Below are 16,843 nucleotides of genomic sequence, written 5' to 3'. Positions count from 1 at the left end.
TAAATTTCACTCCCAACAACTATTACCTATTCAGTATTCTTACTCTGCAAGGCAACAGAGGAATTGCTGCTGCAGATAGGAAAAGAAAACACTGAAGGAGGACCCAAGTCATGTGTTCTTCAGAAAGGTAACAGATGTTTTATGATGATCTCTCTTGTCTTCAGAAGAAATGCTTTAAATTTGAACTCACAGGAGTTTGCAAGTGAAGAATAAATTTCTCATGATAATATAAATTGGGGTAAGCTGACAGGGCTAAGCTTTTCCCTATCATCTACAAAACTGTACTTGGTACATTATTGCATCATTCTTTACCAAAACTCAGCCAAGAAGAATCAAAACACGATTTGTCTTCCAACAAGCGGACGACGTTCCACTCCACATGATTCATATGAAGGGAAGAACGAGGCAAATGCATGCACCCCACGTTTTGGTTGGTGAAGGAAATTAAATTAGGTAGTCAAATCACATAATTCTCTTTTATTTGTAGGCTTCCACACGGCTACATGATTCTCATGTGTCTATCGAAACAATTAGAGGAAAAAATAAAAATGGTGGAAATTAGAAGAGTGCTTTTTTTTAGAATTTTATAGAGAAAAACTGAAATAAACAAAAAAACATCACTGTGTAAAGGATATAATCAATTACTGATATCGACATCATAATAATTTTTTTCCTCTTCGCTTGTAATATCGACATAATCAAGATTACTAAAAAGCCTAATAAATTAATTTTAGTGTTATTTTTAGAAAACAAAAAAAGACTTGTTTTTGTATGATTTTATAATAAAATTTGTTTTAAATAATCTAAAGTTGTCCGATTATCGCTTTTATTTTTCTTTCAATTATCTCATATTATTAATTTTTATATATTTTTTAATTATCTCACTTAGCTAGTTTTCAAGATCTAAAACTAATATAAATAAAATACTTCCTCCAAATATATGAAATCATAAAAAAAAAATATCTTTAAATATTATAAAAAAAATTTACTATAAGAAGTTGATTTCTCTCGTCTTCCTCCTCCGTTATAAAATCAGTTTGTTAAAATCCTTTCTAGTAATATTTTTTTAATTTTATTTTCATTCTACATCATTTTACGGGGCAAAGAGGCCCCTAATTTTTTAGTGATAGCATAATTAATTATACTTCAAATTTTGTCATGATGTACAACTTGATGAAGTCTACAGCCTTTCGAGTTCCGACAAATCATGGCTCAATAAGATTCTCAACCATGCATATGCCGTAAAGTCAATTATGTTTTATCCCTCTCAATATAAATTTCCAATGATAACTGTGATAAAGACACCTATCTAATGCATATTAATACGCTTAGGTTGGGTGATAATAAAACATCAAGTTGCAAATTACAACATAGGATACCATTCCTTTCTCATGATTTGTAGCAATGTTCGATGATCATTGATATAAGCACCATGATAAATCAATTGGTACCAACTTGGTACATGTTGTAATAGATTTCACTCGAGGGAGGAGACATGACATGTGGCTTCAATAGTTTGGACCCATTGGAAATGGGCCGATGTATATTTGTTTATTATTGTTGATAGGGTCAATAATTAAGTGAGAAGATAAAAGGCTAAGTGGAATCGAGACGAATTTAATGTGTGTATATGATATAAGGACATGTTTTCGTGCAATTCGGATGAGATGAGTTCGAAGAATTCCCGACTCGTGTGAAACGTGTGTCGTATTCGGAATCGCATCGATAGATCTCCATCTATATAACAAGCCCCATACTCCGGTGGGAGCTCGTAGATCAGTGAAGACCGAACTCTGCTGCTTCTGCTCGCCTTCACCACCTTGGAAGCTTTGAGATCCGGCCATGGCGGAGACGACCAAATCGAGCTCCCATCACTGCCACCGTCATCGCAGGCATCCGCACACGCCGCCGCCCTCCAAGGGGAAGCTGATCACGGTGCTGAGCATCGATGGAGGAGGCGTTCGAGGCCTCATTCCGGGGACCATCATTTCCTTTCTCGAATCCAAGCTGCAGGTCTGGCACCATCGTCTTCTTCCTTCCTGCGTGCATGCCCCATGAACCAGTTGGTATAAATCTGTCCATGCAGTGAAACGTATTTATGTCGTGTGGGTTCAGGAACTGGATGGACCGGACGCCAGGATCGCGGACTACTTTGATGTGATTACAGGAACGAGCACAGGAGGATTGCTCACGGCCATGATCACTGCTCCGAACGAGAACAACCGCCCAATGTTCTCTGCAAAGGAAGTGATCGACTTCTACCTCGAGAACAGCCCCAAGATTTTTCCTCAAGGGTAAGTTAGGGAGTTCATGCACAAGCTCATGTGCGTGTGCGCACAAAACAGCTACTGTTAACGCATCTGAATTGCCTTGCAGAAAAGGATTTCTCAGCTCGGTGACGAAGTTAGCCGGTGCGATCATGGGGCCGAAATATGATGGGAAATTTCTGCACACCAAAGTAAAGGATTTGCTCACCGAAACAAAGCTAAGTCAGACCTTAACCAACGTGATAATCCCAACTTTCGACATCAAGCTTCTGCAACCAGTCATCTTCTCATCCTTCGAGGTACTGATCTTGGTCGTCTCGTAAGCTTCGACGCTCAGATTCGGAGTCGAGGCAAACTTGTGCTCATCTGATTGACCTACTGTTCAGGCAAGACTTGCGGCTCTCAAGGATGCTCATCTTGCTGACATCTGCATCAGTACGTCGGCCGCCCCAACCTACCTCCCGGCACATTACTTTGAAACTAAAGACTCCGACGGAAACACTCGTAGTTACAACCTCATCGACGGCGGCATCGCAGCAAACAACCCGGTGAGCATGATTTTGCTGACTTGCGACCGCGTTATACGTCCTTGTTTTCAGATCGATGACTATCTTGTCACTGTTTGGTTGATTTAGACTTTGGTTGCCATGAGCCAAATCAAGAAGGAAATCGCTTTGATGAACAAGGATTTTGCCAACTTTAAGTCGATAGACTACCACAACTTCATCATCATCTCGATCGGGACTGGCTCGGCTAAGATAGAGCAGAAGTTTAGTGCACATCTAGCGTCCAAATGGGGAGTTCTGCAGTGGCTGTATCATGGTGGTTCGACCCCCTTGATCGACAGCTTCTTTCAAGGAAGCGCCGATGTGGTTGACATCCACATGTCGTCTCTGTTCCAGTCACTTAATTGTGAGAAGAACTACCTCAGGATTCAGGTAACTTGGGCATTAAAATTAGTCGCTGCTGTTCTTATCTTCGCGTTCAATGAATGATGTGAATGTGCAGGATGACACCTTGGTAGGTGAGAGGTCATCTGTCGATGTTTCCACGAAGGAGAACCTACAGGAGCTGGTGCAGATCGGGAAGAACCTTCTAAAGAAGCCAGTTTCGAGAGTCAACCTGGAGACAGGCATCTTTGAGGAGCTCGACGGAGAGGGAACCAACGCAGACGCGCTCACCCACCTCGCGCAGCGACTTTCCCAAGAACGGCGCCTCAGGAAAGCAAACGCCAATGGCCACTGAGAAAGATGGCAACGCAGCTAGCGGCGTCTCCCTTACAGTCTACTACAAGAATGCATTTGCTTCTTCCTCGTTGTTTCTGAGCGTGTCATGATGTGTGTCAGTTCACTGTGTAATTAAAGGAGCCGTTCTTTCTCCTTTGCACATTAACTGCAATAAGCATGCTTTCCTTGCAACAAGCAACAGTGGTGCCCGATGCACGCTATGACCACTGATTCCTCTTACATGCGGCAGCTTTCCTCGTGCTTGGCAGTTCCTTTCACGCACTTCTCAAGTCTCATCAAAAGCTTGCTTATGGACCATAACAAGGACTGCACACCGAGAACCGTGGTCATCAAATCTCCACTGGGAAGAAACAAAGCATCTTTTGAAGTGTGTGGAAGAAACAGGATGAGCCAGCTGCCCTGAACAGTGATTGTTTTCCGGTGGAGAATCTCGTACGCATTTGAGGGATGTCAAGTCATGCTCAGTTAAAGGTGAGTTGGATCTCCGTGATGATCCACTAACAGAAAAAGAAAAATACATTAATGGGAGACAATAAGAGATTGATAAGTCCATGAGAAGTAAATGGATAAATTAGACTGGGATTATATTGAATCCTGATTCAATCATTTGATAAAGCACAAGACAAACCTACCTATGGGCCCCCTTCTTTGACTTTTTGCACTGATCTGTCATTTTCCACTTTTGTGTAAAGTTTTTTAAGTTATCTTTGGGAGATTTGAAAAGTGATAGAATTTTAGTTAATTAAATAAAAAATATTCTCTTGATGTGATTAGAGTTACTATTATACTCCCATAATAAGTAAATATAAAATCCACATGCATATATTCATTCAAGTTTTAAGAGTATATATATATATATATATATATATATAATATTCCGTTTATGGTATCAAAGTCATAAGGGTAGTAATCTATACTTACAAAATCTCCTTGTTAGAGGGAGAGAAAAGAATCAAAAAACTTAAAATCAAACTCAAACGTAAGAAAACTAAATTCTTCATTATCAGAGATTTATTATAAGATTATTGAATTATCTCACTCAAGTATAATTTTCGTATATATCCTCTCATATAAAAATTAAAGAATTTATATCTTTTCTCTCTCTAAAAACTCTAAAAAATGTTATATAGATAAGCAAGAGACAGAACTTAGGAGCACCAAAAGTTTATAATAACTTTTTCTTCTTCTTATTAAAATCTAAAGATGCATTAGATATTTATAAAAAAACTAAACTCTAATTATATATGTATTCTTTCTCTATAAAAATACTCCTTTTCGTACCAAGATTTTTTATCCTCTTAGGATATTGGTTTCAAAAATCATAAAATATTTATCAATCCCAATAATTTCTCCTTTAGTGTGTATTTTATTCACTTTTATATATCCCGAAGAGAAAAATTTTTGTTTTATGCTCCTTCCAATATTCAATGCTCATTCTTGTTGAATCAGTGATATTTGGGCTCTGGGAAGGGAAAGAAGAACCAAAAAACTTAAAATCATAAGAAAAAACTTAGAGATTAATATATAAGAAATATAATAAAAAATCGACGTAAGGTTTATAATATGGTTGAGTAACTCTCATTTTTTATAATATAAAATCAATTACAAGACTCTTAGGTTATCCACACTTAAAATCATAATTTCTTTATATTCCTCTCACATAAATTATGAAAAATTTATATATTATTTTTCTAGAAACTATAGAAAGTTTTATCTCTAGACACCCTAAATTAAAAAAAAACCCTAATAACAGATGCTGCTTTGTTGGGACATACAACAGTGTTCTTCTGAAGAGTAGGTCATTAAAATCATTTTGCATTCATTTGTGTCAATTCAAACAGTATAGTGACGAATCACTATAGTGTTGCTTGAAAGTAATAGTCACCATGCTACCGATCGTCCTTATCTTCCCATTCAAATTGTTGGAACAAAGTTAAAAGAAAATAAGCAGTTGTTGATAGTCTTATCAAGTCATTTTCAATTATTGCCCACTAAATTTTACTTAAGATTCTTTCTTCATAGCATGCTCGCACTCACTTTCAGCTTTACGTGAACCATATTTCACTGTGCATGTCAACTATCCCATCACTGAAATATTCGAAGCCTAACTCGTGCATTTCATGCACGCTCTTATTCATCTCGAATTGGGCCTCTCTATCGGCCTGTTAAGTAGGAGACATGAGGGCCGAGGCTCGGTCTGGTCTTCCCCACAAGAACACAGGCCCAAACGACAAGGCCGTAATAGCCCTTGTCGTTGTCTTCGGCTCCACAACGCAGAAGTGTTTTTGGTTTGGTTGGAGCGCACTACAGCAACCGAGTTGGAGTTGAACGCTCACGGTTTGTTTCGTCGTCGCGTTCTGCTCTGGAAAGCCGTTTGCCTCCCGAGTTGTGCGCATCGAGGAGTCTCCGCCGTGTTCTTTCCGTCTCCTCTCCCTTCTTCCCTGTCCGTCGTCATTTGGGGAAGAGAGAGGAGGGAGGAGAGGAAGAAGAAGAAGGATGGATGATCCGTCCTTGTTGCTGATGCTCTCCAGTCTCCTCCACCTCCACACCTACCTCGATCCCACCTCCTCCTCCAACCCCCCTTCCTCCTCCGCCGCCGCCGCATCCTCCGCTGCAGCCCCGCTGCTCTTCTTCGCCATCGCCTCTGTCCTCTCCTACGCCTCCTCCACTCTCCGCCACCGCCGATCCCGCCGCCGCCGCCGCCGAAGCTCCTCCTCCCCCTCCCCTCCTCCGCCACCCCCTCCCCCCCGCTCTGTCGCCTCCCCTTCCACCGGCTTCTTCTTCCTCTCCTCCGATCGCGTCCTCTCCTTGGAGCCCTCCGCCCGCGACGCCCGCTTTCGCTCTCTCTACGGCGTCTCCCACCCCGTCTTCGAGACGCTCCTGAAGAACCTCCGCCACCTCGATGCCTCCGCCGCCTTTCCCTCGTCGCTCCCCCTCGACCGAGCCTTCTCCGTTGCCCTCGCCCGCCTCTCCCGCGGCCTCTCATCCCGCTCCCTCGCCCGCTCCCTCTCCCTCCCCCCGGCCCTCGTCTCCCGATGCACCCACGCCCTCACCCGCCTCCTTTCTACTCGCCTCTACCCCCGCTACGTCACCCTCCCCGCCAACCCCGACCACCTCCTCTCCACCCTCCAGTCCTTCAAGGACATCACCGCGCTCCCCAACCTCGCCGCCGCCATCGCCTCCTCCCCCGTCCGTCTACGCCTCCGGCAACAACCTCATCCCAACCCTTCGCACCCCAATTCCGCCCCCGAACCCGGTACCGACCTCCTCCGATCCCCCAGCCGTTCCTTCCCCTCTATCCTTCTCCAGGCCGTTGCCGACCACCGCAAGGTCTTCTGGGACGCCTGCGTCCGCGCCCCTGGTTCCTCGGACCCTGCCTCCCACCTCCGAGACAGCAGCCTCTACCGCCTCCTCCTCGACAACAATGGCAGCAGCGGCGCCCTCCCCCTTCGGGACCACGTCATCTCCGTCCGCGGCCAGCACGTGCGCCCCTACCTCGTCGGGGACTCCTCCTACCCCCTTCTCCCCTTCCTCCTCACTCCCTTCTCGTCGTCCTCGTCGGCGGCCACTTCGAGTGCCCCCGCACTGGAGGCATTCGATTCTGCTCTGGCTAAAGGTCGGGCAGCGTCGGTGGAGGCTGCTATCGGGTTGCTCAAGGGAAGATGGAAGATACTTCGGAACCTCAACGTAGGGCTTGATCATGCGGCCCAGACGGTGGTCGCATGCGTGGTTCTGCACAATATGTGTCAATTCGCCAAGGAGCCGGAAGACGAAGGGAGGTACATGTGGCGGGATCCGCCCGAGAGTCCGCAGCCGGCCAGCCTGGTGGAGAGTGAACGATCTCTTCACTATATGGGTGAGAGCTTGAGACAGGCATTGGCGGAGGATCTCTATGAGCGACAGCAGAAGCTTGGGTCAGGAGCAAGGTGAAGTATTGACGGGTGAGGAAAAAAGCCTGTGTTTTGCCAACCCATTTCCTCGACTGACATTAACTGCGTCAATTCAACCTTGAGCATCATCAGAAACTTGTCTCGCTTGTGCTTTTGGCAAACTTCTTGTCTGTATAGTATTGCTTGTAGAATGTTTTATTGCTTGTAGAATGTTTTGCTGGCCTCTTGTGGTTCTTGTTGTTGTCATCCTTGTCTGCAATGCTTATTTAGCTTCACGTTGACTAGACAAAACAACATCTCCACATGTTTGATTGAAGGCAATTGTTTGAAGCTTAGCGTGAATAAAATCATGGCAATTAACTATAAAGAGCACTTTTTTGCAATTGTTAGATTTGCAAGCTTGCTGAATTGTTGGTAATGATCCCTGTCTCTGGTTCAAAATATTTTTATGGGTTTGAAGGGTTTCTATTGAACCTTTATTTTTGAGTTCATTATAATCCTTGGGACTTTGTATTATATGATCAGTTGGTGATTAGATTTCTGAATGTTTTTCAATAGTTTCTTATCTTTGATTTGCTTTATGAATCACATAAAATCAGACACAAAGATCACCCGACGAAAATAGTTGGCGAACAATTTACTATGCTCATTTTAAATTCGTCGTTGTCTCCTTAGGTGTTTGGAGATATGCCTTCTTTTGTAATCACCTCTAAGAGATCTGGGTTCTCCCTTGCTGTCTTTGACTTTGAATTCTTCCCAACTATTGCTTCATTCACCACTTAATTTATAAGAATGATGTTATGCAACTTCTTGTTGTTTGTCATGTAAGTTATACTACATCCTTGAGTGCCTCATTTATTGGGTAAGGGAGTGCAAAATATTGATCATGTGTGTGGTCATTTTCAACTAGAACCAGAGCTCCTAGGATTAGAACAAGCATCACAAGGCCTTCACCCATTGAGTTTTGGTACCTGTGGTTGATTAATGCCATTTAGAACCATGACTCTTGATGCAGTACATATCTTGATTGCTCAATCAATCACAATTTTGCACTACATCATCATGTCAAAACTGCATGTTCCATCATCCACTTTGTTTTCATGTTCAACACCCAAACCTTGGTTTGTGGGTTATCAGCAAACAAACAAGGTTGGCAGAGTAAAAGAGACTCATTTACAGGTACTTCTTCATTGTATTACACTCACCATATGTCTCCTATTTATAGTTTTCATCTGTCAGTCAGGCTGAGATATTTCTATCTTATTCAGAAGGAATTTATCTCCATTCTCTGAAGATCATGCCAACATATGTCAGGTTGCATATGTGGGGGGAGGTAAAAAGTAAAGAGAGGTATTGTATTACCCAATCTCTATGATATTGTGTCTTTACTTCAAATTGAGAAAGGCTTTGTAGTATCTTCAGAATCAGTCACAGATTTTAGATTGTGATTGATATGGAACTGCTAGCTAATGTCAAACTGGTGTTATCTTGAATAGTCTGATAGTTGTGTCCAGTACTATGTTCATCCACATATCTTGAGGCTTCTGAAGTTCCTGAATGTTGCAATTATTCACTTCTTCATATAAACTCATTCTATTTTCTATTTGCTTGTAATTTTTAGTTTTTATATTCACAGTAACCACTGTGAATATATATAAATCAGGTAGAAGCTGTTTGCAGGTCTTTAACAATGCTCTCTGTAATGTGCCTTTTATTTGAATGTTCAAGGAAGATGATGAATCCCAAATAAAGATATAATATATTAACTCAAAATTCAGAGGGATTAATGCAAAAAAAATTCACTTTATGCAATTTTTGCAGTTACTATTTTCATTGCTGCTCTTAATAAATCAGCTTATGCACACACACCATCATTAATCCAAATGACCATTCGGTAGCCCACCTTTGCACTTCCTTTTAAATATTATAAATATATATATATATATATATATATATATATATATATATATATATATATATATATATATATATATATAACGAGCTTTTAATTATGTATAATACATGTTACTGAATTGGTCCGGTTCGGACCCTACCTTATTATTACGGTCGAGTTGGGACCTCCCGGCCCAAACCCGATTTAGGTTCTACAAAGCCGGCTCAATTGGGTCCATCGATCGGGTTGGGCGAGGGACGTATGGGTTTAACGAACCCAATCTCCATCCATGGTCCCACATCTGAATAAGCTCGGATTGTATATTGACGATCCGACTCGATCCGATCCGTTAACAGTTTTTGATATAATCATAAACCTCGATCGAGACTCTACTCGGAAAGGAACTGCGATCGCCAGAGGTCTCCCTTTTTCCTCGAGAACTCGGTCCTGATCATTTCCAGCATAACGCAGGTAACCGCTCCCGATTGGTCTATTTCTTCAAATTAGGGTTCTTTGTCTCACTCTATGGAAGGGGCATAGAGGAACGGTGCAAAAGCTTCGATGTGAAATAACATTTCTGGAATAATCTGATGTTTAGAATGATGATGATGGTAATCTTCTTTTGGTTTATCTATTTCTTGAGTGGCAAATGAGATAAGGAACTTGATGATGCCGTTTTGATGTGTGTTCTGGAGGAAGAGTCACTGATTTCTTGCAAAAACAATTGGGGGCGCATTATTCGTTTTGAAATTTACATGCCTCTGGATGCTGGTTATATTACTTCTGTACAATCTTGAACCATATGTTGATTTTGAAGAAGGTATAAATGAGATTCAGAAGACTGATGGTTGATATCTTTAGATGGATAAACAGTGTTCGAGATATGGGGATACCAGTATTTCTGATCACCTTAATAGTATTATGGTTCCACCTTTCTCCTTTTGCCAGGAGTTATGTGAATCCTTTGTCAATAATATTCTTTTGATTATCGCAGTAAAGTGGTCGATCTAGTGAAAGAAAATTTCAGCTTGGTTCTTAGAGTCATTTCATTGCTGTCTTACTACTTCAGAAGCAGTTTATGGTATCTTTTTCTGCATGTTTTTTGCAGTATTGGGTTAGTCAAGGAAAAAAATGGTGTGATTTCTGCAAGATCTATATTGCAAACAACCCTTTGAGCATCAGAACTCATGAACTTGGTCAGCGCCACAAGGACAATGTTGCTAAGAGGCTTGCTACTATGAGAAAGGAGAGCGCTGCCAGGGAGAAGGAACAAAAAGAAGCAGCACGTGCCCTAAAGGAAATAGAAGCAGTAATTTTCCTATGAACCATGACATTGATGTTAATCTAGTGTTATTATCATGATTGAAATGTTTGTTTTGATGATTCTTTATATTTTAATGTGTCTTGCAGAAAGCAAAAAAGAGCTACCAGAATGATTTGGCTTCTTTCCAGAGAGTTGATACTAGTGATGGACTGCAATCTAATAAGACAATTACAGATGAAGCCCAGTGTTCAGCTGCAACAAGAAATGGTAAAAAGACAAATATTCTTCTCAAATTAGTCTTCTGAACTTTGAAAACCAACATGCATACTATTACTTTCACAGAACTTGATTTGCATACCATGTCAACAGTCACTTGCATGACACATTATTAAACCTTTTCCTTCACTCACCATGATATTCCAAGTAATATCAACTAGCTGACTCCGCATTGTACGGTAAGGTTGCCAGACTGCAAACCAGTCATCTAAATTTGTCTCCTATCTAAGGAGTTCAATACTGAGACCTTCATATGTTGATGATTCCAGAGATTGACCCTATTTGTCTGCTAACCTGAACCCATATCCACTGTATAGACTTGAATGGTTTGTGGATGCAAAATGTCATTGTTATTAGCAGGATCGGAGTTGGTCCGTATCTGGTTAAACTTGATGGCTAAATGTCAGGGTGAGCGGGGATCAGGTCCATGGGACTTCCATTTTCGACATGTTATGGTGGCCCAACTATGAATTCTAAAATGATTTGCACAAAGTGCAAGAGATGTAGACTAGGGCAAATGTTGGAATCATGGGATGAGTTATTTTCAGGAAACTTGGTTTCACTTGTCTTTGAACTTTTGTTGACTTGTCACAATTATGTTTTAGTTACTGTAGTTGCATGACAATTGTGGCCCTATAAAAGGAGGCCTTATGATGTATTCAAAAAGGGATGAAGTTTTAACTGAAACAATCATGTTATTCTCCTCTTTTAACATCAAAATCTCTGGACCTCAATAATGTCACAACTTCATTATGTTTCACTCTCAATTTCGATGGAATGATGAATGATTGTGTTGTGCAGAAGCTGGAGCTCCAGGGTTGGTTATCTCAACACCTTTGAACCCCATGAGAGCTGTTAAGCGTGCACAATCTTCAGTGACTGTTAAAATGAATGATGAAAAAGTGAAGGTGATATCTAAAGAGGAAGCGGAGGCTCTGAAGGCAATGGAGGCTGCAAGGAAAAGAATGGAAGAAAGTCATACTGATATTTCTTTTATGAAGCAAAACCTGACAGTACCTCATTTATTGTATCGAATGGTATGTAACCTTGTGCTTGTTTGACTGGGCATCAAATGAGAACCACTACACAGTACAATCCATGCCATGTTATTTGTTCCTGTCTTGTTCTTATCAGTCACATGAAGCTGGCAGTCCAAGAATTCTGCATCTCACCACAATCCGCGGTGCCGCATTCTAAATCGCGTTCATATGTTCGGACTCTGTTCAAAGCCAGCATGACGTTGCTACTGTTCCAACCGCTCTCTCTGTCCCCGAGGGAGGTCGTCAAAGAAATCCGCTGAGCATTTCATCATACAGCTTGCAGGCAGGCACCCCGAAAGATAACCCTATCACCCTGCAACACCACGAGCAGAATCGAGGTGGAAGACGACGTGGTGCTCCGCCTTTCTCGATCGATTTGCTTGTTCTTTAGTGTCTTCTATTATGCCGACCACCCACATGTGGAGCTTTGACACGCCCACCATTTTAGGCCACCCAACTTGCTGGTGGAGTTAACCCCATCACTCCTAACCTTGATTGGAGATTGTGATCGACAACAACATCTAAGAATACAGACAGTGCAATATACTTTCCACAGGTAATAATAGTCTATTTTCCAGTACGATAGGTTCAAGCGACTCACGATAAGCCTAATAAATAACGCTGTGGACTTTGGGTGCCTCCTTTCTTGCCATCCACATCATAATAATTCCTCATAACATAGCCACAAACTCTGGTCGTCAGACGGCGTTTTGGTCGTCGGAATTCGGCTTCAGAAATCATCCACCAGATGGAGAGCAGGTGATGCAAACACTGTGGACTCGAGTTGCATCTTCGACCTGCTATGATTTCAATCCATCTTTTGCTGTCCATTTCTGTTGCCCATCGACGAAGTTAACCTTTCATGATCGGCTATACCCATTTGCTCTCTTTGTGGTCGGCAACTTCGACATGGAAATCACGATGCTATTTGATGCTCTCATGCGTTTGACTTGTTCGAGCTACAGACCAAAACCTACGGTAGTACTCTTCCTCTGTAATCAGCGTCCGTTTTCACCGATCGGATTGGACTTTCTGTCCAAACCCCGAACGACAGGAGCAGAACTGTCGGAGAAAGCAGCGAGGTGTGGTACGTGGAGAAGGCCCCGGCGGTGGGGAAACCGATGTAAAGCCATGGCTCACATAGGAAAAGTCAATGGAACCCTGCCGTCGAAAGCTGCGATGCACGCTGCGCCGTGCCGCAGGTTCACTGTAGCTGAAGCAGATGGCCTCGACTTCTACTGTGGTTTCACCTTCTTCACCGAGCGTGGGCTGACATTGCGTTCTTGCTGCCGTTTGTCCGTGGGAAACCTCGACATATCTTGCGTGTTTATGTTCATATGCGCATACCAGACTCTTCTGCAGGGTAACTGTTCCCTTTACGTTCATCATCTCAGATTACTTGATATGAGACATGGAGTAAATATGTAACAGAGGAATAGAGATTGGTGTTTTGAATTGCATGAGGCGTCGTTCTGATTATTATTACAAGCGAAGGACAACAAGAATCTTCATCATCGTTATCGTCGGCTGTCGAATGCCCTGGAAATGCTGAGCACGGCCGGGTTGAAGCGGAGGCAACCGAAAAGGCTCTGCCGGTAGGGAAGTGCGGTCTTCTTCTTCAGCTCCTCCGAGGCTGCCCGGTTCGCGGCATAGTGCATCTCATGCGAGGACGCACGCCGCCTCCTGATCGACCCGCTGCTGTCGGTCGATCTGAAGCTCGAGTTCTTCAAGTCCTCGGTGGTGGCTTTCTTGTTTGATGATGATGGTGGTGATAGCAAAGTGTACTTGCGGAGAGGATCCTTGCTCCGATTGCCGGTGGCGCGTCCCTCAGACGCATTCCGGAAGAGGAGTAAATCCATTAGCCGCCACTTCTTGCTTCCGCTGCCGCCGCCAGTCTTCAGGGCGGCTGTGGAAACGGTGGGGGGAGGAGGAGTGTTGTTGGCAGCTGTCCTGAAGAGACCCCCTTCTCTGAGCGGAGAGAGCGATCTCCATCCCTTCCGACGTCTGGAAGAAGAGAACGAGGGAGGGTTAGGTTTCTTCTCGCTCCCTCGATCTCTCGTCACGTCCACCGTCGCTGCGGAGAAGGGCTCAAACTCTTCTCCCCGTCCTCCACTGCCTCGGTGGCAGGGAGACCACAAACCCCTCTGCTTCGGTGACCTCGGCGAGGAGGCCACGCTGCTCGCGTCTTCCATAACCTGATGCGTCACTCGACGAGGGGGCTTCAGTGGCCGGATCCTCCCTTCTTCGAAGAGCTCATCGGCGGTGGTCAGCACCGGCAACCCGTCTTTGTCAAGGTGGCCACTGAACTCAAAAACGAAGTCAGATACGTCCTCCTGCTCATCCTTGGTGGATCTGCCGCGGGGCTTGGTCGTGCCGGGCTTCTCCTCCAAGTCGAAGCCGTTGCCGGAGGCGGCGGCCGCCGGAGGGAGAGAATCGTTGTAGGAGACAGCGTCGAAGCGGGCGTAGATGGCGGAGGCGCGCGTCGGGCTGGTGGGAGCGCTGGTGTAGTGGCGGAAGAAGTCGAAGGGTTCGCCGAGGAGCTTCGGGCTCGACGGAGCGCTCACGTAGGGGCTAGTGCATGCGCTGTCGAAGTGCAAGTCTTGCACCGGCACCACCACCTCCATCGTCACCCCTCCCTCTCTCTCTCTCTCTCTCTCTCTCTCTTTCTCTCTCTCTCTCAAGCCTTTATGTGTGTCTCTTTTTCTTGATGGCCTTCGAAGAGGAACAGCATGGAGATACGGATGGAGAACGGAGGTGGAGTCTTAAATGAGAAAGGCTGCGGGGAAGGTGAGGGGAAGGGAAGAGGGAGAGTACTGTTTGACCAAAGAGGAGAGACAACAATCAAATCCTACAGTAGATTTGGAGGTTACAGAGCTAAAATATAAGCCGCCTTTTATTACTCTTTCAGCTTTTCTTCATCTATTTATATATGTTTTCGCAGCGGTATGATTTGGACGTACCTCCTAACAATATAATATATCATACGAAAAGACAGAACAAATCAACCAAATGGAACAGACGAGGTTGGATTCTTCGAGTAGAATCGTCCAATAACACGTGAGATTGTGTTTCTTGCTCTCCAAAACAAGCCACGTTGGAGAGTCGAGTCCACGCAACAAGTTGCGGATATTTGAGGATTTTATGGTTTACACTTAACGAATAAGTTTATATTTATGATAGACATCTAAGTATATTTATATAATAAAAATATAATTCACTAAAGGTTTATCCAAAATATTCTAATTTTTATGGTCTCAACCCAATTTAAATACTTTAACAAATGATAAATTATTCTAAAAAATTTATATAATAACGGGATGAGTATATAGGGCTCAGCAAGCGACTAACATATCCACGAGGAAAGAAGACAATTTCAAACAAATAAAATATCAAATATAAGACAGACAGAGATACGAGAGTTCGTAGATAATCACTTATCGAATACAATATAGAAAAGGATTGAAATTAGCTTCAAACCTTTTATTAATGATATATATATTTTTTGAATGATAATCGCTAATTATAATGAGTATCCTCCGTACCATTGGAGATAACAAAATAAATATGTTAAATTAAACTTGACCTTCGTGAAAAAAAAAAAATTACTATTAGGTTGCCAATAGATAGTGCACACAAAGTCTGTCTTATCTCAATCCCAAACTAAATTAAATTAGGACTCACATTTTGACTTATATTTGTATGTAAATCGACCAAAAAGCATCTGAACCTCATTTAAAATTAAAAGTAATTGAATCGCCTTCAAGCATTTCTGATCCCCGATACCAAAAGAAAGAACAACCCTTTTGTCAACAGCCAAAGGATCAAACTTAGTTCATAGCCAAACCAACCATGAATTGACATGATTCAAACTCTCACGATCAAAGAGGATCGATTCAGTGAGATCGCCGGAATCGCTCTTGCCATCCACTCATCACATGCAACTAAAGATTAAGGAAGGAGCAAACAGCCCTGTGTTGGGCTATGGCTTCCTCGCAGTACGTCTCGAAGAGATGGAAAGTGTGTGCTTTCCCTTCCGCCTCGAACAGCGTCGCCTCCCCTTCCCATCCACTCTCCCTCAGCCTGCGATAGTACGCCCGTCCCCGGTCCCTCAGCGCGTCCGCCCCGCCTACGCACACCAGCGCCCGGTCGCAGCCCAAGCCCGCCAGGCTCGGCGCCGCCTCGGCCACCGGGTTGATCATTGGGTCGTCCAACCCCGACGACGACGGGCACATCGTCCTCCACAGCGTCTCCAGGTTCTCCGTCGCCGCCGGGTAAATCTCCGCCGATTCCACCCTGTCCGATCCCAGGAAGTACGGGTGGATCAGCGCGACGCCGCGGATCCTCACGCCGCACGGCAGCCCGCCGATCCCCGCTCGCATGGCCATGTGGTGGGCTATGTTGGCCCCCGCGCTCTCGCCCGCGAGGAACACCCGCTCGAAGTCGGCGCGCTCCGCCAGCCACGCCTCCGCCGCGGGCGCCCCCCCTCCTCCCGCGTGGCCGGCCACCCAGCGGAGGACCGTCCACGAGTCGTCGTGGGCGGTGGGGACCGGGTGCTCCGGAGCGAGGCGGTAGTCGGCCGAGACGGCGACGACGTGGGCCTGAGCGACGAGGGAATTGAGGTAGTTGTGGAACAGCGGGATGAAGGCAGAGCCGAGGCAGAAGCCGCCACCGTGGAAGTAAACGAGGACGGGGAGCTTCTGCTCCGGTCGATCGCCTTCGCGGAGCCTCGGGATGTACAGGCGGGCCGAGACTCCGGTTTCCGGCGAGACGAGCACGTCCTTGGACGAGACTCCGGTGGCGGGGTCGACGGATGCGGGCGTGGCGTCGGTGCAGAGGTAGCGCTCGACACGGCCGCTCTTGAAGACGCGGATGAGGCGGGGCGTCGTATCGTATACGATCTCGTCGTCGGGATTCATCGGATCGCACGGTATTCACAAGAAGCACTAGCAGATGGGGGAGCACAGG

At 44.4% G+C, this 16,843-nt stretch overlaps 4 protein-coding genes across 4 annotated transcripts; 2 read left to right on the top strand and 2 right to left on the bottom strand.

Moving 5' to 3' along the window:
- The first annotated feature begins 1,696 nt into the window (after nucleotides 1–1,696).
- LOC135617562 (patatin-like protein 2) lies at nucleotides 1,697–3,688 on the top strand. Its single transcript, XM_065117922.1, has 6 exons — nucleotides 1,697–2,013; nucleotides 2,116–2,294; nucleotides 2,377–2,566; nucleotides 2,654–2,815; nucleotides 2,903–3,205; nucleotides 3,276–3,688. The coding sequence occupies exons 1-6, from the start codon at nucleotides 1,843–1,845 to the stop codon at nucleotides 3,510–3,512; spliced, it is 1,242 nt and encodes a 413-aa protein (XP_064973994.1). The 5' UTR covers nucleotides 1,697–1,842; the 3' UTR covers nucleotides 3,513–3,688.
- A 5,797-nt stretch (nucleotides 3,689–9,485) lies between these two features.
- On the top strand, nucleotides 9,486–13,199 carry LOC103992265 (zinc finger protein ZOP1). Its single transcript, XM_065117919.1, has 5 exons — nucleotides 9,486–9,769; nucleotides 10,407–10,607; nucleotides 10,709–10,829; nucleotides 11,640–11,875; nucleotides 11,973–13,199. Exons 2-5 carry the CDS (start codon nucleotides 10,536–10,538, stop codon nucleotides 12,033–12,035), a joined length of 492 nt encoding a protein of 163 aa, XP_064973991.1. The 5' UTR covers nucleotides 9,486–9,769; nucleotides 10,407–10,535; the 3' UTR covers nucleotides 12,036–13,199.
- Nucleotides 13,200–13,295: 96 nt separating this feature from the next.
- Nucleotides 13,296–14,729, bottom strand: LOC103992219 (uncharacterized). Its single transcript, XM_009411840.3, has one exon. The coding sequence runs from the start codon at nucleotides 14,500–14,502 to the stop codon at nucleotides 13,396–13,398; it is 1,107 nt and encodes a 368-aa protein (XP_009410115.2). The 5' UTR covers nucleotides 14,503–14,729; the 3' UTR covers nucleotides 13,296–13,395.
- A 950-nt stretch (nucleotides 14,730–15,679) lies between these two features.
- Nucleotides 15,680–16,843, bottom strand: LOC135616203 (tuliposide A-converting enzyme 1, chloroplastic-like). The gene has a single exon (XM_065115396.1). It carries the CDS (start codon nucleotides 16,792–16,794, stop codon nucleotides 15,820–15,822), a length of 975 nt encoding a protein of 324 aa, XP_064971468.1. The 5' UTR covers nucleotides 16,795–16,843; the 3' UTR covers nucleotides 15,680–15,819.

This window comes from Musa acuminata, chromosome BXJ2-7, assembly GCF_036884655.1.
Source record: "Musa acuminata AAA Group cultivar baxijiao chromosome BXJ2-7, Cavendish_Baxijiao_AAA, whole genome shotgun sequence".
Classification (NCBI taxonomy): domain Eukaryota; kingdom Viridiplantae; phylum Streptophyta; class Magnoliopsida; order Zingiberales; family Musaceae; genus Musa; species Musa acuminata.
Note: the sequence above shows the minus strand (reverse complement) of the source record. Positions and strands in the feature narration are given on the sequence as shown.

Excerpts from the sequence above, each read along its gene's own strand:
- LOC135616203 (XM_065115396.1), bottom strand. The coding sequence starts at position 16,794 with ATGAATCCCGACGACGAGATCGTATACGATACGACGCCCCGCCTCATC.
- LOC135617562 (XM_065117922.1), top strand. The coding sequence starts at position 1,843 with ATGGCGGAGACGACCAAATCGAGCTCCCATCACTGCCACCGTCATCGC. Across the intron at positions 2,295-2,376 it reads CCCAAGATTTTTCCTCAAGG|AAAAGGATTTCTCAGCTCGG; the intron begins GTAAGTTAGGGA and ends ATTGCCTTGCAG. Across the intron at positions 2,816-2,902 it reads GCATCGCAGCAAACAACCCG|ACTTTGGTTGCCATGAGCCA; the intron begins GTGAGCATGATT and ends TGGTTGATTTAG.
- LOC103992265 (XM_065117919.1), top strand. The coding sequence starts at position 10,536 with ATGAGAAAGGAGAGCGCTGCCAGGGAGAAGGAACAAAAAGAAGCAGCA. Across the intron at positions 10,608-10,708 it reads CCCTAAAGGAAATAGAAGCA|AAAGCAAAAAAGAGCTACCA; the intron begins GTAATTTTCCTA and ends TGTGTCTTGCAG. Across the intron at positions 10,830-11,639 it reads TTCAGCTGCAACAAGAAATG|AAGCTGGAGCTCCAGGGTTG; the intron begins GTAAAAAGACAA and ends TGTGTTGTGCAG.
- LOC103992219 (XM_009411840.3), bottom strand. The coding sequence starts at position 14,502 with ATGGAGGTGGTGGTGCCGGTGCAAGACTTGCACTTCGACAGCGCATGC.